General features: G+C 41.1%; 1 protein-coding gene across 2 annotated transcripts in view; it reads left to right on the top strand.

Annotated features, from left to right (window-relative positions):
• Positions 1-19,941, top strand: part of ADARB1 (adenosine deaminase, RNA specific B1) — an 85,050-nt gene extending 65,109 nt beyond the window's left edge. Inside the window, exons 9-12 of one of the 2 annotated variants that reach the window (XR_003398778.1) lie at positions 6,641-6,822; positions 14,602-14,780; positions 15,450-16,713; positions 16,981-19,941. Coding sequence is in view for 1 of the 2 variants with exons in the window: in XM_026852355.1 (XP_026708156.1) it covers positions 6,641-6,822; positions 14,602-14,780; positions 15,450-15,626 (538 nt within the window). In the remaining variant the exon portion in view is untranslated. Of the gene's footprint in view, positions 1-6,640; positions 6,823-14,601; positions 14,781-15,449 lie in introns of both variants that reach the window. The other variant, XM_026852355.1, reaches the window with a different exon arrangement.
• The last annotated feature ends 1,473 nt before the right edge of the window (positions 19,942-21,414 follow it).

Raw genomic sequence — 21,414 nt, 5'->3', positions numbered from 1 at the left:
GGAAACCAGAAACATGCAGGAAAACCCACAAGCATGGCTACTGCAAACATGAGCACCTTCTGTTTAGAGCTAGCAGGAGCCCCTGGGTCTGCAGCTTCCAACATCTTCGTTTTAAGAAGCAAATTGCCCCACACCTTGGATGCACAGTGGTCACAAGGAGCTTATGGTTCATGTTGCAATTTGAAAGACCTTGAAATCTTGGTGTCATGGTAAGCCAAGCCTGCCTTTGGGATTACTTCCTGAGACAGCTGCTGTCTGAGCTGTGTGCCTCTGTCATACAAGAGATGCATATAAGGAGGTAAAATGCTTTTTGGAGGTAGTCTGACATGTTCTCACACATTGACACCTCTCCCTTGCCATCAGTTGCAAGTAAAAGCTTGTCATAAACAGAAGGCCTACTAAATAATTTTCCTTTCTTCATAGTCATTGCTGTTTATAAATTATATTAATAAGAGCAGCTCTTTGAATTATAAACACTTGTTTTTGTCAGGTTTTGCAGTCTGCCTCATTTTGGTAATTGCAGGAGACTTCATTCTCAGGAGATGAATTCTGACACCAGTTCCATGTGCACGCCATTGTAAATGCAACGCACAGTGACTCACCTCCTCCATACTGCTGTCTGCATAAAAATTATTGAAAGTGATGCTAAGACATTTGATATCAACATCAAACTTTATTGATTACTGCTATTAGACTCCCCTCATTTCTGCGTTTTCTCTAAAATAGTGCAAATAACAATTTCTATGCAGTTTGAGTTTCAAAAGTTCAGAGGAGAGTTTTTACCCAAAGCGTGTATTTTCAGCCTGGGTTTTTTTTTTTGCAAGAGGTGCACTAGCACACTCTGTGAAAGTGTTGCTTCAGAGCCAAATTTTACTTACCTTTTCATGTATTGAGAGTTGTGAAATCAGCTGTATGTCATGAAGAAAGCAATAGATCTTTCAGGAAACCACTGCAGATACACTGAGCTGCCTCTGAGCACATGGTAGTCTAAAGAGCAGAAATATAACAACATGGCAAGGAAGAGAGGACTCCTCTTGTTTTGGTGTTGGTCTCTGGTTTCTCTGCCCTCTTTTTTTAATGTAGCGTGACTGAGAACAGCAGAAACGTTGAGAAAGTGCATCCATCCTCCAGGTTGTTACCAATAAAATCTAAGTGGGGAATACAGAATAAGGAGACCACTGAGTATGATAAATTTGTAAAATTCAGATTTCCCCAGTGCAGTGCTCATCTATAAAACCTCAAGTGAACACACTACACACAGTATTTTCTGTGTAAATAGTCAGGAGCTGAACATAATTCATGTGCACAGATCTGCAAAGGCCACTGTTGGGGTCTAGTCTGTAAAGGTGGTGAGATGTAGTGCTTTGAAAGAGCATTTCCCTGGATGCTAGAGCACAAGATTACATCACAGATGAGGTAAAGGACATGGAAGAATCTTGGTGACAGGGAAGATTTGGTCTTTTGGTCTCACTGTAACTAAGTGTGCATGAGGAACTGTGAAGTATAGAGCAAAGTGGAGATACGAGGCATCCCAAGCTGTACTCCCAGGGAGACATCTCAGCAGTGTTTCTGAATTGAAGTAGTTTTTGGTTCACACATGAAATTTTTAAGATGGCTGATTTTTTCATGCCAAACAAAAAAACCTTAATGAAAAGCAGAGTTTTTATGTAAGAAAGACTGTATAAAAAAAGATGGTCTATTGGTACAATTTTGATGGACATTTCTTAACAAATCAATAAACCTGATACGAAATAAGAGAGTTTTATGTAATTATGAATTACTTCTTCCTCATAGAAAACAGTGAATATATGAATATATGAAATAATAATAAGGAGTTTAGAGAGGAATAATAAGAGGTTACTAAAGGGATACATGTTGTATATTGGTCAGACCAGATGTAATTTGTTGCTCCTCACACAGTTTGCTCCACGTTGCATCATTTCGCCCAGCAGAATTGCCCAGCTGAAATCAGTAAGATTATCTGCAGGAAAAAGCATCATTTGTCCAGTGCTTATTTCCTTTCTAAAAGCAAGCTAATTTTCATCTGGAAATGTGCTTTTGGTAGTGTGTTGTCTGATGGAGAAGGTGTTTTAGGAGACGCCCAGCACCCATGCCCTCCTGTGCTGTGCATCTCCTTGCTTCTCAGCAGTGCTCCCACAGTTGTTCGTGGAGCCGTGCTGTAAACTGGACTAGAGGAACTGCCTCTTCAGAATACAAGGACAGGGGTTTGTTGTTTTGTTTTAATGTTTCATGTCACTGATTTGACTTTATGGAGAGCTGTACAAGCAATAAAGTTAGCAGGCTGAGGGGGATCAAAGTGGTGATAGGCAGCACCCTCTACAGTCAGTCTTGGTGCTGGGGAAATGATGGGGTGCAACTTTGCACTTTATAGCAGCATCAGATTACAGCATCCTTTGACTGTCATCCTCCTTATGTTTTTTTAACTGTTTGGAGCTGTTCAGTGGCCAGATAGTCAAATAAAGGTATATTTTTTTTTTCACTTGTCCCAGAAAAGCAGTAGTAGCTCATATGTGTAGTGTTGGGAGCACTGAATCTCCTAATCCAGGTGATAGTAAGGGCTACTGCAGTGTGTTGGCTAGCCTGTCTGAGGAAAAAAGGAGATCTGTGGTTTTGATTTTCAGCTTTTGTTTCTCTTCTCAAGCTTAAGTTCTTTTCTAATTATTGCTAGAAGAGCTTGAGAAATCTTGTTGCCTCCTCAGACATGGTAGGGCTTAAATAACAGCTCAACAAACCCCTGGTAGACAGTGAACGCAACCACTTGGTTCTGAATGATCTTCTGTCTCACAAAAGGCAGCTTAGAAGAGAAAGGCCAGTTCAGGATAAGTAAATGCATCTTTGCTTGAACTTTCTGGCATCGTGTCAGATTGCCTTTTCTTGCAGCGTGCATTGCTTGCAGAACTGCAGAGTTGAAGCTGAAAGAAGCATGTGGCTGAACACGCAGCTGGTGTTTGGCCGCAGGTATCCCCATCCATGCCAGGTGCCCCAGCTTCCCTGGCATTAGACAGCTGACTTGTTGATGGAGAACTGTTCAGCCCAACAACCATGGTCGTACTCGGCTGCTGAGTACATTGTGATTAACTGTAATGAGACCTAGGCCCCAGCTCAAATCAAGGCACCTGTATATAAGTGCTGGCAGTGTGGACCTAAATCTTGTGGCTCATGCTCTATATCAATATAAAAGTTTGTATTTTAAATGTTAGTTTTGCTTTGAAGCTTTTTAAAGGTTGTGAAAGAAAATTCTTGTAGTAGCTTAAAACCAGAACACTCAGAATATGTAAAATAGTGTCATGAGAGGCATTGGTTTTATGATCAGCTAAGACAAGTGTCTCATGTTTGCCCAGTGAGAAATTTTATGTTGGAGGGTGTTTCCCTGCCTGCTGAGGTGTTCTTCCCCTTTGGCAAATCTCTTGTCTGCGCACCTTTAGGCATTTCAGTAACACCACTGACGTGATGCCGCTTTCCTGCTTACGCTTGTGCTTTAGTGCTTTTCTCTGTTGCAAACATGGTGCCATTTTCCTATTTTAATGGTGAGAAAAGGTACTGCGTGGGTGCAGTCTGCTCTGTGGTCTGAGATCAGGTCATTTTATGTGGGAGCTCTGCGTTTTTGCCCAGGGCTGGTGCAAGAGAGATTTAAACTGCTGAATTAGTGATGGGAGAGTTGTCTTCTGTTACTGCTTTCTTGAGCCATCAGATGCCACTAAATGAGTACTGTGCCACAGCCAGGGTCTATGTCCACTCTCCTGCAGTGTGGGAAGGTTCATTTCTGTATTATAAGCTACATTTGAGCCTTGAAAGGTTTGAGTTTGTAACCTAAATTTAAGTAATTTCAGTTACTTAACCCTTTTCTGATACTATTTTTTAATGTGAAGAAAAAAACCCTTGCTTAATTGTTTCACCAGAAAGGCAACAATGGCTTTACTGAAGTTTTCTGTAATAAATTTTGCTCTTTCTGCTCTGCACCTCACAGTCTGTAGTGAAATACAGAATCTGGCCTGTTAACTTCAAAAGAAGTTGTGGTTTCAGTAAACTTTAGTACTAGGTTGACAGCCATTGTTGGCATCTGTTCTGATAATTCATGCATGTAAACTGGAAGGGAAAGGAGGTTTTACCATTTCAGGTGGCAATGCCTGTGGCCTTTCAAAAACTGATATGTGGTATTGGTGTAGTTTCTCAGTTTCTATCTATAAAGGTGGATTTTAGTGTTATGTGCTAATAGAAGTGAGGAATTAGTTTGACAGAAGTACAGCTTAAAAAAGCAACAACAAGAAAGTCTATGAAGTCTTCCCTTTTGACTCTGTGATAATATGCAGTTGGGTTTCATGCTTATCTCTGTGCTACTGCCAGTTTCTGATACATGTATACCTTTCCACAGGTATGTTCTTTTTATTATAACAAATGAAATGTCAAGCTAGTTTTATAAGCCTAATCAATATTAAGAGCTTGGGGCTTTGGTTGTGTGAATAGTTTCTGCAAACCTTGTCCTTGTCCTTCTGCAAACTGTCCTTCAGAGCCAGCTGCTCTGAACTCAGCGCTCGTGAGCACGTACCACAGAGGTAAACATGATGCAGCATACCCCAGCAAAACGGCAGGCGTGTGGGCAGGCACAGAGTAACTCTTGTAATACCAGTTCATGCAGTTCACCTTGCAGAAGCTCTTTCAGGTGTCCACACTCCTCTTTTAATCAAAAGAAGCTGAGCAAGACAAACTTCAGCTTTCATTTTCTGTGCCAGAGAAGTTCACCAAGTGTGGGAGGAAGCAGCAAAACAGAAGCTCTGGAAATACTGGAGGCTGAAGCAAGGAAAAGGGCCTGGCAAAGGTTTCATTTAGGAAGCTAGGGCTTGCCAGAGGAACACTTTGACCTTCTTAAAAATGTCCATCTGTCACTCAAGTACGGTTCATGAAAAGTAAAATGTGATGTACCTCACTGAAGGAAGCTTTGTTTTTATGTCTGCAAGTTTCAGATACGCTTGTAAGACCCCAGTTTGCAATGCTTAGTCTTGAATTCTTAGTCTTCTGTAATATTATCTGTAGCAGGTCATGTGCTTCTCTATGCTTGATGTAGGTAATACTGCAAATAACAAGAAAATGCTATTAATTCAGCACTTATAACACCTCTGTGCTTACAAAATTCTAGTCAGGGTAAGGTCCTCGGAAAGGCATCTTGGCCCGGGGAAGTATTAATTTTTTGCTTGATATCTTTACTCTGATGTTTGGTCTCTGATTGTATTTTCAATGTTATACAAAATACACCTTTATTTAATGTAAAATATACCTTATCATTAGGGCCAGCTTTTTTAATGACAGGTGAGTAAGCTAATGCACATTGCCTCCATTTTCATCCTCAGTAAAGATATGCAAAGAAATTGTTTCCTTGGATGGCAATTTTTCTTTACCCTTTTTTTTAAAAAATTGTTTTGCAAGTCTTGTAGCCAAAATGTGTAGTTCAGTTTTTGCAGCAGTGAAACAGTTGTGCTGTTTAGTTTCTAAGCAGAACTGATGATGATGTGTAGCCATGCCACCCCAGCACGAGCTGCAAGAAACTCTGGTAGCAATACCAGAGTTCCCTGTTGCCCTAGGGGAACGTGGCAGTGTGATTTAGGATGGGCCTTTTAATAAGGACAGCCATTCTATGTGAGTTTCCATTGTGCTCATCCGTTTTACTGAAGCACCAAAGAAACTTTCCTGCTGCTTGTGTCTGGGTGTTGCAGTTGTACTCAAGTATGCTATTTTAACAGTGCCAAGCTGTTTGCTAGTAAACCTCAAAGACAAGGACACTGAAAAACTCTGCAAGAGACTTTGAGGTTTTAAAAAGTACTTTGTATGACTGTTACATACAGATAGAGAGCCAAAACTTGATCAAACAAACACAGCTACACACCACTTGAGTATTTTGCTCCTAGGCTTGCTATATCCCTGCCACCGGACCTGATCCAGGGTAGGTCACAGTGGTGCATATAGGGATTTATGGTTGGAGTCTATAAAGCAGCTAAAGCAAGCAAAGGGTATTGTATGAACTCTTTGCATATTTTCAGTTTTCATATTCAGTTTTCTCCGTGCCCATGGATATTGCAAGCAACTACATACATCCTTTCTGGCAGCAGGATGTGGACAGTTCAGCTAGGGTGTCATGGACAAGCTTTCCCTTATGGTGCTGAGGTCTTGCAGAGACAATCCTTCTTGTATTCTGGGAAGGACGGTTTACCCACTGCTGGGTGTCTTTTGGAGGCATCAGCTACTGTTTCTGACTGAGGATCTCACTGTTTGGCTTTCTCCCGTTGAATGATCCTGTCCATCTGGCATTAGGGTGCTGGAAAATGCATCACCAGACGTGTTAGGGGGGAATTAAAGTTATGGAGTCTGCTTCTGCAGTGGATGCTGACAACAGACCTGTTGCTGTAGGTCTTCTTTCTCAGGATTTTGCTGAGCATCCCGTAAGCTGATCTCTGAAATTCTGGCAGGTGTCACAGCTATGCTACCATAGTCATATGCTAGTCAAGAGGAAGGGTTGAAAGTCTGATCCATTGTGATTGACTGCTATTATGTCCAGCAGATGTTACATGTTCCATTAAAAAGAAAGTGTTTTTTTTGTTGTTTTGTTTTGTTTTTCCCTCCCTCTTAGGTGGAACGTATTGGGTATTCAAGGAGCCTTACTTAGCCTCTTTGTGGAGCCAATTTACTTCTCTAGCATCATCTTGGGGAGTTTATATCATGGGGATCATCTATCCAGAGCCGTATACCAGAGGATAGCAGAGATAGAAGATCTACCACCTCTTTATACACTCAACAGACCTTTACTTAGTGGCAAGTATCTAATGGAGAAGGCCGTGCCGGTAACTAAGTCCGTTCCAGTAGCAATGTGATTTTGCAGTTCTCAAAAACCTTGCAAATTATGTACTGTGAGTAAACTGCTTTCTGGTTACAACAGTAAAGTTATGGTCTAAATCTAAGACAGATACTTGGTCAGAAATACCATAGCAAGGACTCTTTGTGAGTTAAAAGGTGGAAAGAACTGGAATATGAACCTTTGGATGCGTGTTCACATAATTGCTGTCTGGAGCATACCCTAGCAATATGTGAGGCAAGTTGAAGGGCCCGGCTTAGTGAAACCTCTTCCCACCCATGAAATAGTGTGTTAGCTCTCACTGTCACTTCTCTTGCCATTGCAGATATTTGTTGAACCGCCGTCATTAATCAGTATGCCAAGATAGACACATTTGGTTCACAAATTCTAGATCAATAACCATCTAAATATGGATGGAGAGAACATCTCAGCTGCCGTTGGTTGTATTTTCTTTTTATCATCAATCTCTGTTGGATGCAGCATTAGCTTTAATTAGCATGGCACCCAACTTGTTTGCATGACCCAATAATAATTTTAATTTCCACTTTGTAGGTTAATACAGAAATGCTGCATTCAGAGCCCAGTGGCACATTCTTTGGGAATATTTTTAATAGAGTATTAAATATATCTGACAGACAGCAATATGGCAAGCCCCTGCTGGTGTAGTTAGCGGTTGTCTTTTGCATCTGCTGTTGAAAATTTAAGTACTGTTCTTGGGCATTGTGCTGATCCTAGGCTCTAGTGGGGCTAAGAGGAATGGCAGTATTTGTATTAACAGCTCATAACTCCTAACTGAGCTGTGACTTTCAAAGAAAAGTTCTGAAGTGTCTTAAAGTCTAAAACTGCTAGTTACAGTAATGCTGTGAAAGCTCTAAAACTGAAATCTCTTATCTTACCTCTGTTGCGTGCATTGCTTTGTTCTGTAGAGCTTGGCTTTTGGCATGTGTCTGTTTATTTTCAAGGGGAAGAAAAAGCTCAGTATTTTAAAGCATGTTTAAAATTGACATGAATTTTTAAAACAGATTTAGGGAGGGAGTGGAGAAAAGATCATATTGAACAACCAGCATTTCTTTAGATAAGAATGCAATTAGTAAGGATTCCCTAAGCCAGAACATATTAAAATGTTAAGTAATGTATTTGTCCTTGTATGAGCAAATAACAGTTACAACACTCACAGCACCAAATATTAAATTGTTATATGGTCTTTTTCTGCCCGATTTGTGAGAATTTTATCTGTTCTTCAAGACAGCAGGTTTCAGGTGGGGTGGGAGGAGTTTTTGTTATCCTTTTCACAACACATAATAGTGCCTTGTCTTAAAAATTATCTTTCTGCAATATTGTTATCATCTAGTTGCCATGAACTAGCACCATCTGTTTAAACAGTTCAGCTGGGACTCACTAAGCAGCAGAGAGAGTTCAGAAGTGTTCTCAGCTGTAGGGTTTTCATGAAAATACATGTCTCAAAGTTGTACGAGAAGCTAATTTGGGAGGTTGGGTGGAGAATTGTGTTGATAGATTTTTTTTCTTTTTTTCTCTACTGGTTCAGTTTTAAAAACTAGTCTTCTGACCCATGCTGCTGGATTCAGCTGGGGCATTTATGTAGCTACCCATCTGCTCTTTTATTCACACATTTTACAGTGTATTCTTGCCTGGGATAAGCACCACAGAAGTATCAGTCCCCAGTTCTGTGTTCCTCCTGGTATACACACAGAACTGTGTGATGGTGGCTCATTTCTACCAGATGATAGCTGTCTTTTCCACTGTCTCACATGTTTAACTGAGAAAGTATTGTAAAAACTGTGAGGTTTTTTGACTCATAAAACAAGTTTTATGTCTGGAGGAACAATTGCATTAAGTCAGACTGAGTTATTGTTACCTAACCACTAAAAATTTTCTTTTAATCATCTTTCTTTCCTCATAGGAGATTTTCTACTTATACCTCCTTTTCCCAGCAAGTCAAATGTAAACGTGCATATCAGAGTAGCTGATTTTCAGCCAGGGGATACAGGAAATCTGTATGTTGGTAGAAAACTCCCTCCCCATGCTGACTTTTGGAAGCCTTTTGGTTGCAGGGCCCGACCTTTTGGGATCCCTTTAGCATGCTGCAGCACTGTGGTCACATGAGCTCTCCCTGAGAATTGGCCAGCTCATTTGAAGAGAAGACAGGTTTGAATCTTGTGAATTTCTAGAATAATCTGAAAAGGGGTCAATTTCTCAATCAAATAGAATGTGGATGATTGTATACATCAGCCAATAACAAATGCCAGTCTGCAGGGTAATCTGCAGAGACTCTTTTTTGAAGACATTATGGGATTTAACCCAGGGTGGAAGTAGGGTTGGCAGAGCTCAGCAATCAGAAAATCAGCCCTTGAAAGCCCTTGAGAGCAAAAGTTGTTAAATACAAGTGAGCAAATGCAAAGTTTTCCCTGTTTTAATGTCTGGTCAGTTGATAGTTTTCTTATGCTTTAGTTTCTCTAGACCTTCCTGTCTTTTACCAGAGTATTGTCAGAAATGACATTATGGTGGTTTTGACCTCTTGCTCATGGTGCTGCTGACAGGTATTTCCTATTTTGGTTCTTGGCTGAAACATCCTGGAGCAGTGTCACATCTGCTGTCACCAGCATAAGAACTGGCTTAGGTAAAACCAAGATGTTAAGATACAATCTGTCCAATGCAGTACGCTCTTCCACAGGTAGTTAGGCAGTGAAAAGCAAAAGGAAATAGTAAGCCTCTGCAGATATCTCCTGAGAATCACAGCCATAACCTGAGGATCAGGGGCATCCTGAGTCAGGTATTAAGATCCTTGTATTTAGAAATCATTCATGAACTCCTGGTTTTTGAACTCGTTTAAACTTTTTACCATCTGCAGCCTCCTTTAGTAAGGAGGACTGTAGGACATGTAAAGATTTGTATGATGGAATTTCCTTTCTGCTAATTTAATTAGATGTTCCTCAGCACTCTGTATGATGCAGGCTATAAGCAGTTGTCATGGCACTTGTCATGATGCTTGGTTTTCTATATCTGCAATATTCCTACATAAGTCTTATATTTTGAAAGTTGAAAAGTCTGCTTTCTTGTTTCTTGCATGGAGACCCTTCCACATAAAGATCATCCCTTCCATTTTACAATCATGTTTTTGAGCTAGTGAGGCTGGAGCAGCACCTGATAGAGCAGCAGTACTTATTTATATGGTGGCACCATGATATTCTCTTCAGTTCCATGATCTTTCAGTAACAATTGCTAACATTTACTTTGCTTCCTTTGATTACTGTTGATCATTGACCTGACCTTTTGGTAGAACTGAATATTAGAAAATCTCATTCCTGATTGCTAATATCCAGCTCCAAGTCCACCACTCCTTATACAAAATTGCTTTGCTTTTTCCTCATATGTATTACCTACTGTTTATCTGTGAGGAATTTAATCTGCCTTTTTGTTGCCCAGTCACCCAGTGTTGTGAGGTTTTTTTCTGCTACTCTTTGCAGTTTCTTCTCTTAATATTCTTAAATAAATTTAGTATCATCACCAAGCTTATTCACCTCTTTTTTTTCCCCATGCATACTATCAAGGTCTGCACAGAACTTGAAGGTCTCCAGCTGTGCTGGCTCTTCCCAAGGAGACTGTCTTCATCCAGGTGTCCATTAAGTCTGTTTTTAAGGTACACATTGAACGGACAGGCCTTCTACTTGCTGTGCTCTCCAAGAATTTGTGTCACACTGGCCACCTCCAGTCTTCAGTTACAAAAGGCAGTTTTTTGTGGAGTCCTTCACAGTATTGCTGTATTTACATTTGTACCTAGTAGTGTGGTATCATAGTTCCTGAAGCCTTCCTGGTGCAGATGTCATGTGTATTGGCTGGTAGCTCCCTGGCACACCTCTAAACTCCTTAAAGATTGGAGTCTCATTGGCCACCTTTCTGGAGATGTGCTGGAGAACTTGTGTGGTTTGAGAGGTTATATATCACGACTGCTGTTCCTGCTGCCTCATCTTTAGTTCCCTTGAATGCGGTTGAATATTGTCTGGGTGCTGTAACTGGTGTTTGCTTACTTCATAGGCATATCCTGGAACTATTTTTACTGGCACCTCAGTTTGAGGTGGCTCCTCTGGCACGTTGCCTGTGAAGAGGGGCCCCAGCCTGGGAACCCACCCACCCTTTTTGTAAAACATTCCTCCAGTTTTTGTACATAAGAAGACTTCAATCACCACAGCAAGAGTGGTTATTATAAATGTTCATGCCTCAGCACTTCTCTGACTGTTGTCCACATTTTTTTTTAAACAAAAATAAATCCTTCAGCAGAATCTTTGGTGATTTTTTTGGCTGTTTCCTTGGTACCTTGTCCTCCCATTCACACTGGTGTTTTTCAGCTCCCTGTGTCCTTTTTTAATGAAGTTTTTTTGAGCTCTGTCCTCAAAAGAACTGTCAAGCTTTATTATTTATATAAGCACTGGCACAAAGAGCTGTGACCTTTGCTTTTGCTTATTATACCCCATTATAATAATGTTCAACAATAAGTTCTGAGCAATGTTGTCTAAATAGCTTAGTTATATGAGTTTTCAAAGGAGAATAAGATATTTTACTTTCTATCCTAGCTTTCTCTCCCATTACTAGTTTCAGCTTATCATGCTATGTTCATGTCTAGATTTTGAGGGGAAAGTTAAGATCCACCTAGATGCTTTGCTTTTAAGATTACCTTTATTCTCTGTCTGTGCTACCCATGATCCACCTTCAGGCCATCTCTGCAGGGTTCATGCAGATAATTAAGCAGCTGAACAGGGTGTTGTTATTTAAGTTTGTTTGAAATTCTGAGTCTGGTTTTTTGTAATTTTTTAATTAATCAAAATAACCCAAGGTTACAATTACAATTGCCATGGAAATGTAATGCATACTGGATGTTCAGCTTCCTCATCTTTACTTGATTTGCTTGTGTGGGTGCTTATAATGTCACAGGTGTCTGAGTATTTGACACCTGGTTTGTCGTGTCACAGGTGTCTGAGTAGCTGATACAGCAGGAGCAAATGCTGTCTTGTAGTACTCAATGAACTATATCTGATACCTGTACTTGTTCAGCAGTATATGGAACAAAAGAAATAATATAGATGTCATTAAAATAAAGATAAAATATGACTGACCTGCCTGTCATGTGGTGGCAATTTCTTAGCCCTCTTGTTTCGGTAATTTTGGTAAAATCAATTTTTGATTAAGAGGTTTGTCAGCAGGGGTCTGTTTCACATAAGCTTCACGAAGCAGCCTGATTTTTACATGCTTTTGGAAACTCAGAGTTGAGATTTGTCTTGTGTGCACCCAAAATTTACAATTTATTAGGTGTTCAGGTGCAAGCCTTGTGTTGTATGAGTCAGAGTGGCAGTGTTTGCACTTCAGTGGCACAAGACAAGCTGTGTGGTGCGTGACCAGCTCCTGTTTTCAGGAGGCGTGATGCACGTTTGTTCCCACGCCTCAGAAGGACCACAGCTGTTGTGATGAGGACTTTTCAACTCTCTTCTTGTCATAAAGCCCTATTCCTGCTGGGTCTTCCTTGAGCATTGCTTGAGTGATATTCTTGATGGTACCTGCTCAGCAGGGACCACTGTCTGCCCTCCCAGGTTGGTCAGTGTGTGGGTCCCACATCCCTGCTCACTGATTTACAGATCAGTGGGTGTAGATCAGTGGCATGCTGCTGTATTACAGCTCTTGCATGCACCTTTCCAAAAAGAAATCAGAAAAGAGCTCTCCAGGAAACTTTTGTTCTGACTCTCAATTTTTTCAACTTGTATGTTAAGAAAATGTGGAATGGTAGTGTTATTTTTTATTATTTACCTATTCACTTACTTACTGGTTAACAGTCATAGTGACCAGGTTGACATAAACCAGGTGTAAAAATTCAACAGCTTCAGGAAGTTCAATATGATTGATATTTCAAAATGTTTATTTATGAAATGAGGAATTGATTATAGTAAACAAACTGAATTTCACTGTGTCATTCAGACTTCACAGGCCTCACGCTCTCAGCGCTGGGACCAGAAACCCGGGCCAAGTGAGCCAGTCCTGCACTCGGGTGCATTAGACTGTATTTCAAATATCAGCAAGAAGTGCATCTTGCTGTAACACTTATGTTCGATTTATACAAATTTGCTAGATTTTATAAAGTGTAGGACCTAGCATAACCTCAGAGTAGATTTGAAATAGGTTCTCAGTTGCCTTAAAGTAAAAATGAGATCTTTATTGATTGGAAAGAAGAAATTGCCCTGTTCCTTTGTTCTCTCCTGGTGAGACAACTGAGACGTCTTCAAGGCAGATTTTTGCCACCCCTGTAATGTCTGCAGGATCAAATCCGATGTGCTCCTCAGCTTTTCTATAGCACGCACAACGCAAGCTCCTGGCCCTAGCTGCTGCTTGCAGGTGCCGTCCTGCTGCACGTGCAGGAGTGGAGCTGCACGTGGATGGCAGCGCCTGCTGTGATCTTCAAGCATGGTACCGCAGTCATTACACACAGTGTGTCTCTGCAGCATGTGGGGGTGCTGTGGGGGTATAAATCCCGCCTCAGGCAGCCTGGGCAGCCAGCCAGCCGTACTTTGCACTTGGGTTAGACTTCTGGTGGCTTTTCTTCTCCATCAGCGGAGATGAAGCCATATTTGTCACGCAATTTAGTATCTGAGCAAAATGACCCACGTTCTTTCTTGAGTCCTGTAGTTTGCCATTTCTGGGCACTGTAAGTAGCAATGGGCACGTAAAGTGGGGTGGCAGTTGAAGCACAGCCAGATCTATACGGAAAGAAATGTCTGCTGGTTTTGGCTTTCTGCAGAGGATGCTGAGGATGGGGCTCATTTTGTCTAACTTGGATGCCCACAGCGTCAGTGCCGCTGCCTGTGCCGGTCACACTGTGCCCCAGCATAGTCCGTAAGAAGGAGGAAATAGATCCTTAGTTGGTGAAGCATACTACCATCTCGTATCGCTGTTCTGACTCAACTCCATTTTTATGAGGGAAAGTGGAAAAGCACGTTGTAAGCACTTCTAAATAAGCACGACCTCTCCAAATAAGAATGCCATCCAGAGTTGTTGGCTGAATTGTAACTGAGTGTTGTAACATGACAAGGGTTTGTAGTTTCACACCCGTTTTGAAATGAGATAAGCAATACGCACCTAAATTTTTACAACTTCAGAGTGAAAGGGAATTGACTGGAGAGTTACACCTGTCAAAACCTCACAGTATCTGCTTTTTCCTACACTTGCCTCGTCCTGCTACTGAGTGAGCTCTGAGAGCAGAGGTTTCTTGTGCAGGAGTGGAGCAACTTCTTTTTTTTCTGCTTCATAATTATTTGCAGGTTAATAATTAGGTCATTGGTTTGCCCTGTAGGCAAGTCCAAATCCTTCTGAGGCGGATGTGACAAGGTGCTCATGTTACTGTCCCCACGGACCCTTGCCACAGGGCTCTCCGCAGCCGCCCCCTGCTGAGGAGGCTGGTTTCTCATGGCTCCAGCAGGGCACGCTTGCCCTGCTAGGAGGGACAGAAGGAGTGAGCACTTTAGCCAGGATGAGAATGAGATGTGTGCATGGTGGTATTTCCACGAGTCAGTGAAAAATCTGCAGGAAAATATCCTTGGAATCACAGATCCGCATGTCAGACAGCAGTCTTAGCTTAGCAGTGTGAGTTCAGTAGCTGTGCTGTACAGCTTACTCCTCAGTAAAAACAAAAATCAAGAGTTAGTATTTACTATTGTCATTAAACATCGCTTTTCTTTCAGGTATTAGCAATGCAGAAGCCCGTCAGCCAGGGAAAGCACCAAACTTCAGTGTGAACTGGACAGTAGGAGACACTGGTCTTGAAGTTATTAATGCTACAACCGGCAAAGATGAGATGGGCCGTGCATCTCGCCTTTGTAAGCATGCTTTTTACAGCCGCTGGATGCGTATTCATGCAAAGGTATGTCTTCCAGAGTGATAGATTTTCCACTTAATTCTTAATGAAATATCTGTGCATGCTGCTTGCTGTATTCAGGAGCCATTTTCTGAGCCTGTTTTAAACTGAGCCTGATGTTAGCCACTGCTCCATGTAGTAATGGAAAAGAACGATGTGTTTGTTATTCTTCTGTGTTTATCTTGATGATGTCTGGTCCAAGAGGTGTGCAAGGATCTAATAACCCTTGGTTTATAGCTAAGTAAACAAAGGGTGCTATCTCCTTTGAGCTTGCCTTCTCATTTTAATTCATTTGGAAGGATAATCCCAGTTTCACTGCAGTCAAAGCTACAAGAAAGTATCTGTCAGTAGTTTTTCAGGATTTCGATTTCTTCCACTGAAGGAAGTTGATAGTCCAGAGACAGCGAAAGGCAGGCTGGCTGAGGTGAGACTAGTACCAGGGGTGCCTCTGCCATACCGTGACACGGCACGGTGCTATGGAAGGGCTCGCTCTGCAAGAGGCAAACCTTGCCGTTTGGAACAGTTCTGTGTACTTCCCTGCCTTTGCCTGAACATTTGGTTTAGTGGTTCATTAACTTGTTTTAATAATAGTCGTTTTAATAACTCAGTCACTCTCAAACTGTTTGGCTTAATAGTTTCTTGTCTCTCTTCTTTTCTCGTCTTTAACCCACACAGCTTTCCTCTAGCTTGCGCTCAAAGATCCTCAAGCCTAACCTGTACCACGAAACCAAGCAAGGAGCCACTGAGTATCAAACTGCCAAAGAGTGTTTGTTTAAAGCATTCCTGAAGGCAGGACTCGGAGCCTGGGTGGAGAAGCCCATAGAACAGGATCAGTTTTCTCTCACGGTCTAATTCACAGACTGCACATCACTTTGGAAAGGGGGTTGTTCTGGAAATTCCTGGTGTCCAGCATTGCTTTCTGGCATCTCCACAGCTGTCAAAACATCTTTTTACTGTTTGGAGTTGGGCTTTTTCCTTTGTTTTTTTGAAACTTCATAGTAACTTTCTGTTTTGCCTAAGTATTGAAAATCAATGATGATCTGACACATAATTGTATATTTTGTTATGGCAAAGTAATTTCTGGTGTATTTCTAGAAATACTTTTACTGTAGAAAACTTGCAGTAAGGCTGTCCTTACAGTATACAATGACTCATTTTTTCTGGGTTAAAAGAATTTTTTTTTTAATTCAATGTCATCAAGTGCATGAAGAAATGAAAGTTTCTCTAGGTTTTACACCACACTTTTAGGAAGTAGCTTAATTTTTTTAAAAGAAAATAGGTGACAAAGCTGATTCTACTCCTCTGTTAACTTGTATTTGAAGTGCAGCTATTTCTAGCATATAGACCACAGAGCCAGAATGGAGTCTGGACAGCTAGTTTTTCCCCACTTCCTTGCTCTTTAAAACCAGCTGCTGAAAATTTCATGTCTTTGATGTATGTATTTATTAGTCTGTGACCCAGTTTTTAACATGCAGCTTTTTATTCTGTTTTTAAAAATACATTTACCTCCCATTTATACACATTGTGAAGTCTTCATTTGTTTTTACCATTGTAAACTGGAAACAGCAAAATAATTATTTGTAAGTTAAGAAGTTTAGTCTATAACATGCAGAAACTTGTTTAGAAGTAGCTGATTTGTATATCCCAGGAACTCATCAGGATACGATCGTAACTGTTACAGTGATATGACAACTTAAAAAAAAAAAAAAAAAAAAAAAAAGCAGCTCATTTTAAGGGCGCTAAGCCTGAATTGCCAAAACCAGACACTTGCTGGGTATTAATTGCTCTCCTCTCAGAAATGAAAAGCTCTTGCATGGACAGAAAGTTGTTAAAACTTCTTTCCTGTGAGTTACATCTGCTTTCACCCAAGTTATTGTGTCTCTGAGATTTCATTGCCTTTTGGCTTTACACGTGTGATGATCTTCATGAAGCTAATTAGGTAAGTTGCCCTCAAATGTGCTTTTGTTTGTTTTGACAGTTACTTAGAAAGGTATTTTTCCTGAAGGTGTAGACACTTCTGCTTTATGTAAAAATGTAACATAGAAGGGAAATATTGTGAGTTCAGTTTAATTAACTGGTATATAGAAGGCACTTTTAAAAAGACTTTTTAGTACATGACGTTTAGGAGCGGGTGAGGCAATATCTGGTATGGCTTCTCTGCTTACAGTATGTTTCCAAACACGTCCCTTGGCTCGTGCCCATCCAGGTATCACCTGTGGTTTCTGAAGAGCATCTCAGATGTCCTCCGTGTTCCGTTTGCAAACGATGAAGGTGATGGTTCATGACATGGGAGTTCACCTGACAAACCAGTGCACCACTGCTGCAGCTGTTGGTTTCTGCCCCTCCGCTCCACTTCACCACCCCTTGCCTGTGCTGTGTGGGACATTGGATCAGCGGGCTGGTCCATGCTTTGAAGTCAAGGGTTACTTTTAGACCCACATTGGGTCAGAGGTCCAGTTTAGAGTTGTGCTGGCACATCTGCAGAGGCAGTGGAGTGGAGCATGGGTCCCTGCAGCCAGCTTCATGGCCAAAGCTTTAACTGGAGTACCTCAGCCCCAGCATCTCCTGGGGGTTTGCAAATACTTGGGGTGTTGGAGACTTTGATGTAAAACCCCTTCTGGCCAATCATGCATGCTAGGGAGATGTGCTCTTTGTTATTGCTCAAGTAGGAACACATTTTCAGCTTAAAAAAATTATCAAGCTTTGATCATTTAGTTCAAGTCGAAGTCAAAGCCTCTGGGTTAGCATCTTGGAAGTAATGCATTGAAGTGAAAGCAATGTATTGTGGATAATAGCGAGCACTGCTGTAGGAAGGCAAACAAGTCTGTGGCCTGGTGGTCCCCTCGGAAAAGTCTGATGCTTCCAGAGGTTATTGCCTTTTCCAGATGCCAGAGGAACAAATGTTGAAAGCTGTGTTAATTCAGCTTCATTGTCAACTTAAGCCATCCTGTCTGCTTCTCATTAAAACCAGAAGTGCTCCCATGGCCTCTCCAAGCCCAACAAGGCTTCTGTGGTTGTCATCTGACTGAGGCTTAGGCTGACCTTCTAAAAATAAAAGGAATTTAATTGTGTGTGGTCAGATTCTGCAAGTACTTGGACATCTGCCTTTGAGATCAACCTTGTCTCGTTCATGTTGCAGAAGTTCTTTTGTGGCTGTAGTTGAATACATGTATAGGTTTCTGCAGGACTGAGGGAAAGCTGGTTGCACTGTATGTGTTTTCTTGAAATCATTACTGCTCTCAGATGAAATACACATTTTTAAGGGGCTCAGTATATTGATAAATAAAGTCTGTTGATAATTTTCGGCACATTATTTTTACCCATCTTTCTGAAGTGCTCATTCAAAAGTTGGTGTCTCTCTGGATTTTTTTGATGACTAGGAAAGTATTAGCTCAAACTATTTTTTTTATGAAAGTCACAAATATGAGCAATATATTTAATTATTATTATAGACATAGTTTTTTAAGCAGTTCGAATAGAACGACTGAAATTAAACTGTAAAGGAAATCTGTTCCATGGCAAAACCTTTTGACAAAGGAGTGGTGTCAGGTTATTTATGAGGAATGAGTTCTCTTGTTTATAATTCTGGGATTTTAAAAAGTAAGAAGTTTTCCAGGGTTGTATGCAGTCCATATCTATCTTCTGGGAGTCAATAAAATACTGCTTGGCTTCCTTCACTTGCTTGTTCCTTTTTGTGCAGTTAATATGTGGAAATAAGTTGGGATTGCTGATGCTGCAATCAGTTGATGCTTCTGTATTCCTCACAAATCACTGTCACCAAGCAAGAATGGAATGGATAGTGATGTATATAATTTCAAGTGACTGCAAAAGATAAGGTAACTCAGCTTCCAGCAGCTGCTGAATGTCGTGGCGGACCTTTCTGTTGGGAGCTGCAAGTCTCCCCGATGGGTTGCGAGGCTTAGCGGTCTGGTCTGAAAAGCCTGGGCTGAGTGGACAGGAGCTGGCCTGCACAGGGACTTGCAATGCTGCTCTGCGAGCTGCTTTGGTTCTTTTAACTTTTTTTTTTTTTTTCCTTATTTTTGATTGCGTATGAGTGTTTGTCTCAGGATCTTCAAAGAACTTCAAGAGTGACAACTTTAATGTTGATGAATACTTGAAATCTAATTTAAGGTGTTTTTCTCCAGATAGTCTAGCTCTAATAAAGTTTGTAGGTTACTAAAATAGATAATTTTAAATATAGATGTTTGAAATATATATGTTCTGCAGGATCATTTTAAGAAAATTTGGGCTTAAAGGTTAACGCTTGAAATATCGGTTATGGATGTACTCAGGACCTGGTAGTAATAACTGTAGATTATTTCTCACTGCTTGTGTATGAAGCGCATTGTGTATAGGAGCTTGTTAGCAACTGTTCTCCCCCAAGGGTGTGGATGTCCACGCAGCCCCGCTCGCCCTCCTATAGCTAGTGAATGGTAATCGTGACTCTGCCTACTTAGGGATGGACAGCAGCGGCGTTTCTGCACTGTTGGTGATTTTGATCTTCTCATCTTAGAGAAGTCTTTTCATGACTGGTTACTGCATAGGAGACTCCAGAGTAGAAGATTTTTGTGTGCTATTACTCTGTATGTCCTCTAAAATAATTTGCAGCTGTAAGTCTAAGGATCTCAGAGCTGGTGTTGCATTTTATCAGTTCAGTTCTGTGATGCTTACAAGAGTGCTGTTGACCCAAGGGAAAAAAATAAATCTCATCCTGCTCTCGCAGTGAAAATGTGCATGAAATAAGGCTGTTGGTTCAGAGTGCTTGGTAGCACAAAGCACAGAGTGTGTCTCATGGAAGAGTAGTGCTGCCTTTTGAAACCAAGCTGTCTTTTTAAAAAAAAATAACCAACCAGGAATTGAGAATAAAATCTAAGAATTACTCAGTCATGGCATAATTGAATTTTTTTTTTTAAAATATCAGTGGTTTTTTAAATAATGAAGATCATTATTGCTGTTCCTTAAGTTAGGCTTTAATGCTTGGGAGGCTCACGATTGCAGAGAAGCTGTGCTTTGAATTCCTTGCATTTTTATCATCATAAAATGTCCACTGTGAAAATTATCCCAAAGTTTACTGAAAAGGAAGAACTGCAATCGAGATAATATCAGAACAAAAATGTCTAATGTTATTTAAAACTTAAGAACCCACAGAAATAAAATGTATAAAATGGAATTATCCTGTCTCAAAATTGCTGTGTGTTTGTTTTGGTTGGTTGTTTTTTTTGTTTTTTTTTTTCCTAATACCAGGTTGAGTTGAGTTTAAAAGATTTTTACTCAATTCGAGTTTAAAAGATTGCATCTTTACTTAGCGTGCTCCTGTTTGAGGAGGAGTTGGTGTTTATCGCAGGGTTACCTCGAGCTCCCAGAGGCACAGGTTTTGAAAGGGGCATGGATTTTGGCAAGGGACACTGGCCTGGGTGCCGTGGGGCTGGGAGGGAGCTGGGGCAGGGCCAGGTTCCCACTGTGCCCCAGTGCCGTGGGCCTGGACTTGGCTCAGGCTGACATGCTGCAGCCGCTGCTGCGTCCACACCTGACTGAGGAGGAGCAGGAGAAGCTGAAATTGCTGCTTCCTCTATTCCTAAAGCAGGAATTGACGGCACAGGGTGGGATTTCTGCTCCCTCCTGCTCTTCAGCAGAGAGGCCCTTGGGCAGGAGATGGGGAGCATGGGCCAAAGGAATTGTTCCCAGCTCCCGTTTCCCAGAGACATCCCAGCACAGGCGGGCCCCAGTTGTCTGTAAATTCAAGGCTTTAAGGGTATGTCAGGCTTGCTGCCATTCCTGCATGGAAACAACTGATCTAGAGTATTTGCAATAATTTTGGGTTGACCCCCAAGGAAGAAAGGTTGCGTGGGTGTCTGTGGCAGACAGGTTGGGTGTTTACAGCCACAGGATGTGTGGTGGTTCATCACTAGGCAGGTCTTTGTCCCCGGAACACACTCAGGCACATAAAACTAAGGTCCCGAAGTACCTCTGGTAGCATCACGTGCCGAAGCTGGTACCGTGCTTCTGATAAAACAACTTCTGTTGTTTCTGTTGAGCTGGTTGTGGTAGGAACATTGCAAACTGACAAACAAGCTGTGCAAAAACCAAGCTGTGACTGAAATCCTGAACCGTTTATAGCTGGTGGAGAGCAGATAGGACTGGAGTTTCTCCTTGGATCCCGTCAACATATGGTGTTTTTCAGAACCTTTGCAGCCAAAGGTCTGTCCCATCGCTTGTCAATAAATGGGCCATTAATTGTGCCAACAGCATTTGCATGTGCAGGAATGAGTTTTATGGGTAGCTATGTTTTGTTTTCTTCAGTCATTCTGGAAAAGAGGAATTAAGAGATGTGTTTGCTTCAGTACAGAGGGCAGCCAGCCCCAGCAGATGTAATGATTTAAAGAATCTCCATTCTCTGGAGGGAAAGATCCATAGTTGAGATTACTGCAGTATTTTTTCACATTTTTAATATCTTCATTGTTACCATACCAATATCATTTTTGTTGTAGTCCAGCTGAGACGTCTTTAAGAAATTTAAGATCAAATGTGTGTGTGAATATATATTTATACATATATATATATATATATATATATATAATATTGCTGTATATTATTTGCATTAAGCAGTTATTCTTCCCCAATCTTCCTGTGTGATAGTGTG

Source organism: Athene cunicularia (genome assembly GCF_003259725.1).
Source record: "Athene cunicularia isolate RWA chromosome 7 unlocalized genomic scaffold, athCun1 chr7_part1, whole genome shotgun sequence".
Classification (NCBI taxonomy): domain Eukaryota; kingdom Metazoa; phylum Chordata; class Aves; order Strigiformes; family Strigidae; genus Athene; species Athene cunicularia.
Note: the sequence above shows the minus strand (reverse complement) of the source record. Positions and strands in the feature narration are given on the sequence as shown.